The following is a 14,408-nucleotide window of genomic DNA, read 5'->3' as shown; positions in this document are numbered from 1 at the left end:
TGCTGTGCCCTCTGGGTTTACGTGTCAGCGTCTAGATGGGGTTCCAGCACATCTGACCGCCTCTGCCTCCACGGGCCAACCCCTCTCTTCTTATGGGGGATGCTAGGGTCCAGTGGGTGCTTATGGTGATCTGGATGTGACTCCTGGGAGGACACTGCCCCTGGAATTGCTAGAGGAGGGCTACTCTGAGAGCCTCCTGAGCTCTTGCCAATGGGATGCTGGGCCTGGGAACAATATCTCTGGCCTCCAGACCCTGAGCCCACTCCCCAAGTCCACAGGCCCCCTGCCTCTCAAGCTCACCTGCCTGTAGGAAGGAGTCAGAACTGGAGAGGGCGGCGAGGTCCACTGGCTGCAGCAGGAGCAACCTTTTCTCACCTTTGATTGGTCCGTTCCCCTTGTGCTAAAGCCCCCTCGAGAGCTGGGGTGTGGAGTTTCCAGGCCTAGACATGGAGAGGGTGTCTCAGGGTCTCTCGTCTTCTCCTGCCTGCTTCTTAGGGCTCACCAGGAGGACCTGAGAAACCCAGCCCATGCTGCTGTCTCAGCACTCCTGGGGGACATAGCCGCCCAGGCTGTTTGGGGTCAGCTTCCCAGGACCCAGGCCAAGCCTTGTTTTTGCTGTGTCCCATCTAGAGCCACCTGTGTCTGGAGAGACACTGGTCAAGTGGACACTCAGCCTAGGGCTAAGGTGGAGAACTCATTGGTGCCAGCTGGGCAGCACGTCAGCAGGGAGTTACCCCCACCCCTGCCCATGGGTGGCCTGGTACCCAGGAAGTGTGGCCGGAGGACATTGGCAGGTGGGACTCCATGGACATGGGCCACCAAACCTGGCCGCCAGGGGAACCTGGGTCACTGGCTCCCACTTCCTGCTTTACCTGCTCCTTCAGCCATCTGGTCAGACGTGAGCCTGGCTGGTGTGAGGCTGCCTGGGTGGGGCTGCTCCCACACTGGCTTTAGCAAGAGGAGCAGGGTCCTGTTATCCCCCGGGGAGGCAGCAGGGAGCAGCGTCCTGTGGGGGAGCCTTAGACCATGGTCCATGTATACCCACACTCCACACAAATGAACACACGTGCATGATACCTGTACCCCAAAGGTACAGACACCCGTGCACACACCATATGCACGAGCACACACATGCGCTACATGAATGTGCATGAACATATGCACATATCTGCATCCCATACCCCACAAATGGACACACGCATATACGCCCACACATGCACACATCATATCCATGAACATGTGCACACCCAAACCCCATATGTATAAACACGTGCATACACACCCCACACAGACACGTGTACGTCCACACATACAAAGCATATGCACCCACCAGTATCCCACAAACATGTACAAATGCATGTGCGTATGCACACACACACACACACAGTCCACACTCCACATGCCCCAAGGTCAGGCACACCCCCTCTCCTCCTCTCCCGCCTTTGCAGTGAAGCTTGTCCTGGTGTGGCTGGAAGCCCTGTGGGCTGGGGAGCAGCAGCGAGACCCCCAGACAGAGCCTGGCCTCAAGCCTTTGTTATGGCAGCTGTTCTGTTTCCCTCTCCGGCAAGGGGCCTGCTCTCAGTTACATCAGGGGCTCCACCAGCTGGGTCCTTCTCCGCCCATGGCCTCTGGTGGAGCTGCCCAGGCCTGTGCCACAAGGGCCCTGACCTGGCTGATGGCCCAGGAAGGAGAGCCCTACGTCCTGGGCCCGGTTGCTCTCCCCTAGGAAAGCCCCGCCAGTCCTTATTGTGTCTGCTTGTATTTTATGGTCACAAAAGCAATGCTTGTTTGCTATAGAAAATGCATAATGTATGGAAAAGTCTGGAGATGAAATTTTCCAATCGAGGTAATCACTGGGAAATTCTGGCATATTTTGTCTAGCATCTGCCCTGTATTTCACAGATTTGTACATGTAGTTTTGCGTTTCAAAGTTGTAAATCCAACATTAGATATCAAAAGAATTTTGTTGCATTCTTAAAGCTTCTCCCTGAGCCGCCTTGGACGTCACTGGGTTGCCCCCTCTGCTGGGACGGGCCCTGGGCAGTTTCCATTTGCTCGTGTCTTCAGTACAGTGGCACGGCGGTAACACCTGGCTGCGGGCCATCTGTGTCCGAACCTCCATGTCCTCCCCTTTAAGCCTCAGGCCTGCCCCTCAAATGCCTGGGAAACTGAGTCTCCCAGTTCCAGGGTAGTGGTTGGCTGGGCTGACAAGGAGCCCTTGCCAGGACAGCGTGTGGGCAGGATGGACACTGGCTCTTAGGAAGCCAAGAGGGTGAGTAACAAGGGTGGTGGACAGGAGGGTCAGACCCCTGGGGCCTGGAGCAGGGTCCAGCGGGTGCTGAGATGGGAGCCTGGTGGCCCATATGGCTGGGGGAGAAGTGAGGGCCACACCGGCATCGAGACTCTTTGGGCCGGGTGTGGTCTGTAGGAATCTGAGGGCATAGGCTCTTTCATGGGCAGGTGGGACTTCCTGGGGAAGGCATCTGTGGGAGGTCACTCAGGTCGTGACCCTGGTCAGTGCCCAAGGAGACAGCCATGGCCTGGGGTCAGGTGTGTACGCGGTCCTGTTGGGCCTGAGTTTCACCGTCCTCGCCCTAGAAGCTTCATCTTGCCCCAGGCCCCCATGTGCTGGGACCTCAGGCCAGGGGGCCTGGAGCTGGGGAGGGAGGGGAGTGGGCTGTGGTGCTGGCCCCTCAGGCCACCATGACCCAGGTCAGGTGAGCCCCTCGCACTTGGGTGTGTCCTGGTGGCCGTGGTCACAGCGCTCCTGTGGTGCTCCATTTCCCGAGGAGGAAACGAGGCTCCTGAATGGGGACCTGGGGATGCCAGAGCCAGGAGCCAGCCCAGGTCAGGGGTGACACCCCTTTTGCAGAAGGGGGAGACCAGCCACTGAGCTCCAGGGTGGGGGCCTACCTTGTCCCCTTCTTCCAACCTGATGCCTGCCTCTTGGACGCTGACTGGGAGTCTGGGATGTATTCCTGAGTTCACTCATCCCCTTGCTTGATGCCTGATCCTGGGGGAGGAGAGGGGCAGCACCCTGGCCCTGGTGCTGCCTGGGTTCTGTGCGTGTACCTGGCAGTTGGCCTGTGTTGTGTTTTCCCTGCTTGTATGAGGCGTGTGTGTCAGAGACCGTGTGGGTGTTATGTCAGTGTCTGTGACTCTGTCCCCTCCTCCTGGGCTCTAGCTGTGTTCCCCTAACCCCCAGGGGACCTCCAGGGCCTGCTGGTGGGGTCTCAGGTGTGTAGCAGGATGGCCTGTGATTAGCAGCGTCATTCCCCTAATGAGCGTTTTCCGCTGGTGGCTGCCTTGCTCTGTTTTTCTAACAGAAACATTTGGTCACTGTGGCTGCCTACTGCCACCCGACTCAGCTCCAAGAGTGGCAGGCAGCCGTTTGCCTGGGGAGGCTGGCCTGGGTCCAGCTGCGCCCCTGGGCCTCACCGCATGAGGTTGGGACGGCCACCAGCGGGGTGCTCTTGGAGGATGCTCACGCCTCCCTCCTGCTGGTGCTGGGTCCTGGCTGAGCCTTGGGGCTGGGTCCCCACCTGCCTTTGGGAGGCTAGGAGGCCTGGAGAAGCCTTAGGCCGTGCCTCAAGGCCCAGCCAACCTGCCACGTCCCTCTGCCCCGCCTGCACCACTGTTGGCGTCTAAAAATAGTTCTGGAGGAGACTCAAGTCTGGAGCGCGTGGAGGGAGATGAGTCTGGAGAGGCAGCCGCCAAATCCACTCCCAGACGCACTGGAGGGGGGTGGGGACACCCCGCGGAGGCCCCCAGCCTGTGGGGCTCTGCTACCAGGCGCGCTGGAGACCCACTGGGCCCAGCTCTGCTGCGCTGCGGGGGGCTCTGCCAGGCCTGGGGCTGCTGGGGGGTGCTGGGCGCCTCTGCCGCCCCCATGCCCTGCACCCCCTCACAGCACCCTCAGTGAGCAGGGCTGGCTGCCTGCCTGCATTGGGAGGGCCTCTCGGGGTTCAGGGGCACTGGGCCTGAGGGAGAGGCTGCTTTGGCGCTGCTGCCCTGGGGGATGTGCAGGGAGGCCCTGAGTCAACCCTGTCCCAGACATCCCCTTTGATGAGGGAACAAAAGGTCTTTCAGTGGAGAGAGCTGAACAGGGAGCCTGGTGGTGGAGGCGTGTGGGTGCAGTGTGCCAGGGGCTGGAGAATCCCACCAGGGAGGCCTTGTCCTCCCCAAGGCAGGGAGGCTTTTGGGGAATGAGGCTGCCTGGCATGGCCCCTACCCCCTTCAGGCCATTACTAGTGAGGGGCAGCGTGGTCCTGGGCAGGTGCTTGTGCTGCCTGCCTTGGCCGCCCCGGGCTCTGGACCAGGGTAAGAGAGCCTGGGGAGGGAGGGCTGGCCCTGGACCTGCCTCCCCCACTAAGCCTCATCCTTTCAGGTTGCTGGGGATCTAACCTGCTGCAGGCAGCTCCCCCGGGGCAGGCGCGGCAAGGCAGGGCAGCCTTGGTTCCAGCTGCTGTGGCCCCCAGCACACGCTCAACTTGCCCCTCTGCTCCTGTCCTCCAGAGTCTCCCCATGCTGTGCTGTGGGGCAGGGGGTGCTAGGCTCTGTCTGGTCCTGGGCTGGACGCAGTCCCCTGCTGGGCCAATCCTTCTGAGGAGGCTACAGCTCGGTGGTGTGGGCAGCAGGCTCCGAGGCCTCCGACGTGACCTCTTGTCCCGCGGGGCTGGGCGCCCCAGTCACGGGGGGTTCCTTGCCTGTGGGTAGTGCCCTCCAGAGCCAGGGCCCCAGCCCCTCACCCCACCGGTGTCCCCCACTGTCATCAGCTCACACCCATACTCATCTGTGGAGCCTTCCGGGTCAGCAGGCTGTAGAGATGGTGGTGTCCTGGCCCAGGACCAGGCAGCTCTGAATAAAACCCGGGGTTCTTGCTGTACCCAGCACTACGTTCCGCTGGAGGAAGGTCAGAGGGTGCAGAGTGGGTGAGAACTGGCGTCCTTGGGGAGCCCCGTCCCTTCCACCTGGTGTGCCCTGCCCACCTCCCAAAAGGACGTGGCTCCCAGGTGTGAGTGGAGCCTCCCTGAGGGCCGCTTCGAGGGCAGCAGTGAAGTCAGCTCTCTGCCCCCAGGTGGTGGTGCCCACCCGCGTGGGGCAGGGCTACGTGTATGAGGCCGCCCAGCCGGAGCAGGACGAGTACGACATCCCGCGACACCTGCTGGCCCCGGGGTCACAGGACATCTATGATGTGCCCCCGGTTCGGGGGCTGCTTCCCAGCCAGTATGGCCAGGAGGTAGGTGTGGGGTGCGCAGCAGCGGGAGGGCAGGGCGGCGAGTCTGTGCCTCTGCTTGACCCTGGGCAGGGAGCTGCATCTTCTCAGCCCTGGCCAGGCCTGGGGGCAGCGCCGCGGGGTTTCTGCCTTTCCCGTTCCCCCTGGCGCCATTAACCCTCCACTGTTTCTGCTCCCAGGTGTATGACACGCCCCCCATGGCTGTCAAGGGTCCCAATGGCCGAGACCCGTTGCTGGAGGTGTATGACGTGCCCCCCAGCGTGGAGAAGGGCCTGCCACTGTCCAGCCACCACGCGGTGAGCACATGCCAGGGCCAGGCTGAGACTGTGGGGTGTCTGGGTGTGTGCACTGGGGTGCTGACCAGTGTCTTCAGGGCTCGGGGTGGTGGGCAGGCAGAGACTGGCTCCAGACCCGGGTTCTGCTCCTCACTGGATCATTGATAGAAGAGGAAACCGAGCTCTCTTCTGAGCCTCAGCTGCTTCGTCTGCAGAGCCGCCTGTGGGAAGGCCTTCCCCATGAGCTCCTGAGAGGGTATCTGCAAGGTGACCACAGGGTATGTCCTGTCACCTGAGATACTTCCAAGAGTGAAGGGGGGGACTAGTAATTATGTGGGAGCATCAGGGACAAACCAGGACTGTCCGGAGCAAACCAGAATTTGATCCCCTGATAATACCCGCAGAGCTCAGTCACACACGTGCTGCAGAGTGGAAAGTTCACACGTGGTGGTGGTACTGGGTGGTACAGTGGTGGTGGTGGTGATGAAATCATGATATGATGGTGGTGGCAGTGGCAGTATGAGAGCTAACCTTTCAGTGAGTCTGAAGTGACACAATTATGTGAATTAACACGTGTCATTCCTTGAGAGGAAGTTCTCACACCTTCAGGTTCTAGAGCCGGCTCGTCCCAGAGCTGTCATGGATGGGAATCGTGAAGGATGTGTGTGCCGGGACTGCGTGTGTGCCTGTGTGTGTGTACATGTGTGTGGCTGGGTGCTGCCCCCAGCCCCTGGGGTGGGCAGATGGACGGATGGACAGCCTTGACTGCCGCTTGTTCCCCCAGGTCTATGACGTTCCTCCATCGGTGAGCAAGGATGTGCCTGATGGCCCGCTGCTCCGTGAGGAGACCTACGATGTGCCCCCCGCCTTCGCTAAGGCCAAGCCCTTTGACCCGGCCCGCACCCCACTGGTCCTGGCTGTGCCCCCTCCAGACTCCCCGCCGGCCGAGGACGTGTATGACGTGCCGCCCCCGGCTCCTGACCTCTACGACGTGCCCCCTGGCTTGCGGCGGCCTGGCCCAGGCACCCTGTATGATGTGCCCCGTGAACGGGTGCTTCCTCCTGAGTTGGCTGATGGTGGCACGGTTGACAACGGTGTGTATGCGGTGCCTCCCCCAGCTGAACGTGAAGCCCCGGCGGATGGCAAGCGCCTCTCGGCCTCCAGCACCAGCAGCACACGTAGCAGCCAGTCCGCATCCTCCTTGGAGGTGGCGGGGCCGGGCCGGGAACCCCTGGAGCTGGAAGTTGCCGTGGAGGCCCTGGCACGGCTGCAGCAGGGTGTGAGCACCACCGTTGCCCACCTTCTGGACCTGGCAGGCAGCGCCGGTGGGACTGGGAGCTGGCGTAACCCCTCTGAGCCGCAGGAGCCGCTGGTGCAGGACCTGCAGGCTGCTGTGGCTGCCGTCCAGAGTGCCGTCCACGAGCTGTTGGAGTTTTCCCGCAGCGCCGTGGGCAATGCTGCCCACACATCTGACCGCACCCTGCATGCCAAGCTTAGCCGGCAACTACAGAAGATGGAGGACGTGCACCAGACGCTGGTGGCACACGGTCAGGCTTTTGACGCTGGCCGGGGAGGCCCTGGAGCCACCCCTGAGGACCTGGACCGGCTGGTGGCCTGCTCGAGGGCTGTGCCCGAGGACGCCAAGCAGCTGGCCTCCTTCCTGCACGGCAATGCCTCACTGCTCTTCAGACGGACCAAGGCCCCCGCTCCGGGGCCCGAGGGGGGTGGCACCCTGCACCCCAACCCCACTGACAAGACCAGCAGCATCCAGTCACGGCCCCTGCCCTCACCCCCTAAGTTCACCTCCCAGGACTCGCCGGATGGGCAGTACGAGAACAGCGAGGGGGGCTGGATGGAGGACTATGACTACGTCCACCTGCAGGTGGGTGCCGCCTGCCCAGCCCCGGCTCCTCTTTTGCCGCACGGGGCTCCCGTGCTTAGGGGGAGATTTGTTCCCAGCTGGGCCTGGTCCCTGGCAAGGCCCTGTACCCTCCTCTCACTCTGACCTTCCTCACCCCACATTGGCCCCGTGTGCTAGCATGGCCGTGTCATCGAGTCCTTCATTGAGTCCCTCGGGCTGGTGTGTCCGGTGACCAGCAGCAGTGACTGTTGTGTTGGGAGACAGATCTGCAGAAATGTGCATGCAGAGAAAGATCCTCCGAGGGTGGGGGAGCAGCAGGAGGTGGCAGGAGGTGGCTGGGACTGCTCCTCCCAGGCCAGGCCCTGGAGCAGAGGCCTGGGTGCCAGCCGGGTGGGAGTCCCGGTGAGGAACATTCCAGGCTGAGCTGGGCCAGAGAGGCATCCAGGGGCAGGGAACAGGTGGCCAGGCCTTTAGGCCAACAGGGAGAGATTGGGTTTGATTCCTGGTGTGGGAGCCTAGGCAGGCAGGGTGGAGCTTGTGGCCTTTCTGCAGGTGGCCCACCCTATGCCCAGTCTCTTCCTGGACTGGCAGGCGGTGAAAGGGGCAGCCAGGGCTGCTTCCTAGGAAGCCACCTTATCTGTCCCTGCATGTGCCAGCCTGTGTATGTGTATGTGGGGCTGTGTCCCCACATGGGCCAGCCTGAAGGGGTGTGTGTGTGTGTCCCCATGTGTCAGCCTGGGGGATGTGTGTCTCTGTCTGCCCCTGCATGTGCCAGCCTGTTTGGTGTGTCTGTGTGCGCGTGTGTGCATGCGTGCGCGCACAGCACCACCTGGTGGCCACTCAGCTCACTGCGCCCCCACAGGGCTGGCCTGCTCTTCTGGCTCAGAAGAGAACTGGCCTCAGTGCAGCCCCTGTCTCTCCCCTCCAGGGGAAGGAGGAGTTTGAAAAGACCCAGAAGGAGCTGCTGGAAAAGGGCAGCATCACGCGGCAGGGCAAGAGCCAGCTGGAGCTGCAGCAGGTGAGGCCCTGGAGCAGAGCAAGGCCCTGCCTTGCCCGCTGACCCCTTGAGCCCTCAGCTCTTGCCCCACAGGGCCGACCCCGGGTCCCCAGCTTCTCCCTACACATTGTCTGGTAGTTCTCAGAGCTGGGCCCAGCCCGCCACCCCCCTGCCTCCTGACCATCTTCATCTTTTCATTTGGTTTATTTTAAAGTTGTCAAGAGTAATTGTTGGAGACATTTAGGGAGTTAGAGAGAGGGGTGAGAGCAGAAAATAGACCCCTCACAGCTGCCATAGGCTCAGCTCGGGGCTGGCTCTGCCTTGCTCCCTCCTCCAAGCTGCTCCCTGCGTGTCCGGGATGGTGTCCTGTGGGCATTCGACTCTTCTGTCCCAGCAGCTGCCATGGCATTAAGCATTCTTTGTGGATTCCTTCAAAGACCACATAGCACGTACTGAATGTTTGTATTGTACCCACACTTCCTTAGTATTATTATTATTTTTTTTGAGACAGAGTCTTGTTCAGTCACACAGGCTAGAGTACAGTGGTGCAATCTCGACTCACTGCAGCTTCAGCCTTCTGGGCTCAAGTGATTCTCCTGCCTCAGCCTCCCCAGTAGTTGGGATTACAGGGGCCTGCCACCATACCTGGCTGAATTTTGTACTTTTTGTAGAGACAAGGTTTCACCATGTTGCCCAGGCTGGTCTCAAACTCCTGGGCTCAAATGATCCACCTGCCTTGGCCTCCCAAAATGCTAGGATTACAGTGTGAGCCACCACATCTGGCCCCTTATTATAAATACACTGCTATGTTTATATGCTGACATATTAATAGACTTTTCTTCATATTTTGAATCATTTTCTGAGGGTAGGAAAGAGGTATGTAAAAAAATATTAAGGGAGCTTTATTCCGATTATGAAGATAATTTTAAAAGTGAAAATACAGGATAGTACAAAGTGAACATAAAAATATCACCCGTCAGGGCTCCCTCGCCCACCTTCTGGGCGTCAAGGAAGTGGCAGAGGCGGGGGCCTGAGACCCACGACGCACAGCGGCGAGGCTGCAGCTGTCTCATGAGAGCTCGATGAGGATCAGTGAAGAGTGGAAGATGCCCGGGGAGGACCCGGCACATAGAGACGTTCAGGAGAGGCTAGACATTGACATCTCAGAACTGTGGCCGGGCGGGAGGGGTGAGGGCTGAGAAATTACCTGTCGGATACAGTGTACCCATGTAACAAAACCATACCTGTACCCCCTGTTAAATCTATTACAACACCCAAGAAAAGAATAAATGTCACACCTGTAATCTTAACACTTAGGGAGGCTGAGGCAGGAGGATCACTTGAGGCCAAGGGTTTGAGACCAGCTGGGCCACATAGTGAGACCCAAGACTCTATATATTAATAAAAATTAATGGCTCACAACTGTAATTCCAGCACTTTGGGAGGCCAAGGCAGGCAGATCACTTGAGGTCAGGAGTTTGGGACCAGCCTGGCCAACATGGTAGAACCCCATCTCTACTAAAAATACAAAAATTAGCTGGGCGTGGTGGCATGCACCTGTAGTCCCAACTGCTTGTGAAGCTGAGGTGATAGAATCATTTGAACCCAGGAGGTGGAGCTTGCAGTTAGCCAAGATCGCGCCACTGCACTCCAGCCTGGGCGATGGGTGAGACTTTGTCTCAAAATAAATAAATAATAATTGTTTTATTTTTTTTTTTATTTTTTTTTTTTTTTGAGACGGAGTCTCACGCTGTTGCCCAGGCTGGAGTGCAGTGGCGCGATCTCGGCTCACTGCAAGCTCCGCCTCCCGGGTTCCCGCCATTCTCCTGCCTCAGCCTCCTGAGTAGCTGGGACTACAGGCGCCCGCCACCGCGCCCGGCTAATTTTTTGTATTTTTAGTAGAGACGGGGTTTCACTGTGGTCTCGATCTCCTGACCTTGTGATCCGCCCGCCTCGGCCTCCCAAAGTGCTGGGATTACAGGCTTGAGCCACCGCGCTCGGCCAATAATTGTTTTAAAAACCTGAATGCCGAGGCGGGCGTATCACCTGAGGTGAGGAGTTCGAGACCAGCCGGACCAACATGGGGACACCCCATCTCTACTAAAAATACAAAAAAATTAACCAGGCATAGTGGCACATGCCTGTAATCCCAGCTACTTGGGAGGCTGAGGCAGAAGAATCGCTTCAACCCAGGAGGCAGAGGTTGCGGTGAGCCGAGATTACACCACTGCACTCTAGCCTGGGCAACAAGAGCGAAACTCCATCTCAAAAAAAAAAAAAAAAAAAAAAAAAACCTCCTGAAATATGAACAATATATGTGTCTATATCTCGTCTGTAGAGAGAGAACTCTGGGATCGCTGTGTTTTCAGAAGTGGTCATGTGCTGTATCCTTCCTCTGTGTGCCTCCAGCACTGCACCAGTTCCCTGCTGTTGGACACTTAGGCTGTTCCCAGAGTTTTACTTTTGACAACAATGCTGTGACGAATACAAGTCTTTGCACTTATCTAATCAGTCACTTAGATAACTTGGTAGAAGCTGGATTAAAGGGCAAGAATATATGTGAAAAACTCTAAAGATGTAGAATTCCAAAGCCAAGGACATAAAGTCCATGTTAAATGCAAGCCCATGGAGACTTACTCATGAGAACATCGATTGCCCCATTTTTGTATCGGTGAAGAATCTGAAATCTCTACCCGCAAAGTGTCTAATAGGAGAGTATTGGTTCAATAAAGTGTGGACATTTGTGCAGTAGGATATTATATAACTATTAAGAGTTGTCAAAGAATAAAAAGGGCTGGGCACAGTGGCTCACACCTGTAATGCCAGCACTTTGGGAGGCAGAGGCGGGAGGATCATCTGTGGTCAGGAGTTTGAGACCAGCCTGGCCAACATGGTGAAACCCCGTCTTTACCAAAAATACAAAAATTAGCTGGAGGTGGTGGCGCAGGCCTGTAATCCCAGCTGAGGCAGGAGAATGGCTTGAAACCAGGAGGCAGAGGTTGCCGTGAGCTGAGATCGTGCCACTTCACTTCAGCCTGGGTGACAGAGCAAGACTCCCTCTTTATAAAAATAAAAATAGTTTTGAAAAAAAAAAGAACAACAAAGACCCACAGAGCTTGTTGCCTGTGCTCTGTAGGGCTCACTGCAGCCTTGACTTCCCAGACTCAGTGATTCACCTGCCTCAGCCTCCCAAAGTGCTGAGATCACAGGCATGAGCCACCTCACCCTGCCTCACCAGAGCGTTGCAAAGAAAAAAAGCCGAGTATGTATCTCACTGGCTAAGAGAACGGAGAGATGAAGGATTTCACCAAATAGCTGCCTAAGGGGGACAGTGCCAGGTTCTGAGTGTTAGGACGGGGAGGTTTACTATTGGTTTTGCTCATTGTGGCTTGGAGCTTTGCGCCTAGGGTGGGACAGAGCTTACCTGTCCTGAGTCTGGGTGTGGCTGGTAATTTCCGGGGCCAGAGCAGTGTAGTGAGGACACGTCGTCCCCTTCAGCTGACTCCCAGGCACAGGAGTGGAAATGTTAACTTTCCTGTGTGGTTCTGGAAGGTGATGGTAGCAGAGGTTCTATTTAGGGGCGTTGGATTACAGGTGATGTCTTCCTTTTTTCTGTTAGATATATTTGAATCTTTTTATAATGTGTATGTTACTTTTGAACTAAGGAGAAAATTTTTTTAACTTTTTGTTTTGAAATATTTATAGATTCACAGGAAGTTGCAAAGATAGGGTCGAGGGATCCCCAGTGCCCTTCAGCCAGTTTCCCCAGTGCCACATCTCAAGTCACGTGGGACAGTACCCAAGCCAGGACGGTGACCGCCCCCACCCCCCCCCTCCGACCCCAGGCTGCCACTTTTCTGTTGTCCATCTTGTCATTTCAAAAATGTTCAGGGCACAGAGTCTGATCTTCTGAGATTGGTGGAAAGGTAACTGAACAACCTCCAGAAGGCTTGCCATGGTTCCTGGTCCCATCCCCGGGAGAGGAGACTGCCGGTTTCCCCACAGTCCCGTGCACTCTGAGTAGCAGCCCTTTTAGAGAAGCCCAGCCCAGGGTGCCCAGGTCTTGGCCTGTGGTTCTGACTCGCCCGAGAGCCTAACCCTGCTCCTGCTTCCCTCCCGCCCCAGCTGAAGCAATTTGAACGACTGGAACAGGAGGTGTCGCGGCCCATAGACCACGACTTGGCCAACTGGACACCAGCCCAACCCTTGGCCCCGGGGCGGACAGGCGGCCTGGGGCCCTCGGACCGGCAGCTGCTGCTCTTCTACCTGGAGCAGTGTGAGGCCAACCTGACCACACTGACCAATGCCGTGGACGCCTTCTTCACCGCCGTGGCCACCAACCAGCCACCCAAGATCTTTGTGGCGCACAGCAAATTCGTCATCCTTAGCGCCCACAAGCTGGTGTTCATTGGGGACACACTGTCACGGCAGGCCAAGGCTGCTGACGTGCGCAGCCAGGTGACCCACTACAGCAACCTGCTGTGCGACCTCCTGCGTGGCATCGTGGCCACCACCAAGGCCGCCGCCTTGCAGTACCCATCACCTGCTGCTGCCCAGGACATGGTAGAGAGGGTCAAGGAGCTGGGCCACAGCACCCAGCAGTTCCGCCGCGTCCTAGGCCAGCTGGCAGCCGCCTGAGGGCCGTGACCCCAGGAGGGAGGCAGGGGAGGGGCATGGTGGTCCCAGCTCCCTGGCTCCCATCTCAAGAGTCACTGCGCCACAGGCTTAGAGACAGGACCCCAGCTCTGCCTCAGGCCTGGTACCCTTGATGCCCAGGAATCTGTATATATTTATGACTGGGCAGGGTGTGGGGCCGTGCCTCCCCAGGAGCCGAAGCCCAGGGGTCAGCCAGTGGCCTTCCCCAGCGTGCACCATGGGCCCAGGGCGGGTCACCAGGCAGGGTCTGGAGTGTGAGGACCCCGCAGCCTCCAGGACCTCATGCTGCCCCGAGGTCTGAGCCTGGCCCCGCGAGGGTGCCGTGTCCCCTGACAGGGCCAGTGCAGTTTGGTGTGTCCTCCGCCTTACCAGGAGAAGACCCTGAAGAACTAGAACTATTTTTCATTACTGGTTTTCCAATCATTTGACTAATAGTCTCCATTTAAATAAAGTTTTTAAAATGAAGAGCAGCTGCCTGAGGGTGCCAGATGAGAGCACCCCGGGGCAGGTGACGGTTCCAGGGAAGGCACCCAGGGGCAAGTGCCATGCATGGCATCTCCCAGGAGGGCAGAGGAGTGGGTCTCTCCAGAAAAAAACTAAGGGACACTGAGGCTGGGTGTCTCCTGCAGGTGGGGTGGGGCCCTGGGAGCCAGGGCAGAGCCTGGGCCCAGGAGAGGAGTTGGGGTCGGTTTCGGAGCTACAAGGTCTGGGGCCCAGAAGGCACAGCCTGGGCGTGGCCCCCTCGAGCCCTAGGGATCTGCCACAGCAGCGAGCACCTGCCCATGCCCACAACTGGCATCTGGAGCGAGGGCAGATCAGGGCAGGAGCAGCTGCAGGAGGGGACGGGTTCCTGTGAGCCGAGGGCACCGTCAGGGGCTGCATCTAGAACTCTGCTGAAAAGAATCTCATCCCAGCCTGTGGAACTCCCGAAGCACACGCGGAATTACACGTGGATCTGGCCTCCAAGTTGGGAGGGAGGGGCCTGGAGAAGACCTTTGCCCTGGGCAAGTGTGTGCCCCCCGTGGCTCCCCCACACAGCAGCCCGCAGCCTAGATGGAAGCTCCAGGGTGCCTGGAGCCCCTGGTGCTCCTCCCAGCCCTGACCATTCTGCATGTCAACATGCGCCTTGGGTTCCCCATCTGTATGAAGAAGGGGGTAGTACTGGGTGATCCTCAAGCCCTCCTGATCTTACCTCTACAGAGGGGTCCCCGTGACAGCATCTGTCCCCTCAACTCAGCCACATCATGCTCAGCCCTCCCTCCTTGGTGAGGACACAGAAGTAAAGGTGTCTGCAGTCGCTCTCAGTGGCTTTGTGTTTTACACAGACGTGGGGTAGGGAGGGTCTCAGCTTCCCAGGCGTGAGCTTCATGATGTGGCGTCCAC

At 58.3% G+C, this 14,408-nt stretch overlaps 1 protein-coding gene across 9 annotated transcripts in view; it reads left to right on the top strand.

The window, feature by feature from the left end:
* The window catches only part of BCAR1 (BCAR1 scaffold protein, Cas family member), a 45,776-nt gene extending 31,452 nt beyond the window's left edge, over nucleotides 1-14,324 (top strand). For 7 of the 9 annotated variants that reach the window (XM_015443159.4, XM_005592564.4, XM_045382706.2 and 4 more), the window contains exons 3-7: nucleotides 5,078-5,239; nucleotides 5,416-5,532; nucleotides 6,296-7,393; nucleotides 8,301-8,390; nucleotides 12,495-14,324. In XM_015443159.4, coding sequence (XP_015298645.3) covers nucleotides 5,078-5,239; nucleotides 5,416-5,532; nucleotides 6,296-7,393; nucleotides 8,301-8,390; nucleotides 12,495-13,007 — 1,980 coding nt within the window. In that variant the 3' untranslated portion in view covers nucleotides 13,008-14,324. Of the gene's footprint in view, nucleotides 1-5,077; nucleotides 5,240-5,415; nucleotides 5,533-6,295; nucleotides 7,394-8,300; nucleotides 8,391-12,074 lie in introns of all 9 variants that reach the window. The other 2 variants (XM_065537738.2, XM_065537735.2) reach the window with 2 other exon arrangements.
* Nucleotides 14,325-14,408: the final 84 nt, after the last annotated feature.

The sequence above is a fragment of the Macaca fascicularis genome, chromosome 20 (assembly GCF_037993035.2).
Source record: "Macaca fascicularis isolate 582-1 chromosome 20, T2T-MFA8v1.1".
Lineage (NCBI taxonomy): Eukaryota > Metazoa > Chordata > Mammalia > Primates > Cercopithecidae > Macaca > Macaca fascicularis.
This window is presented reverse-complemented; position numbering and strand designations above follow the sequence as displayed.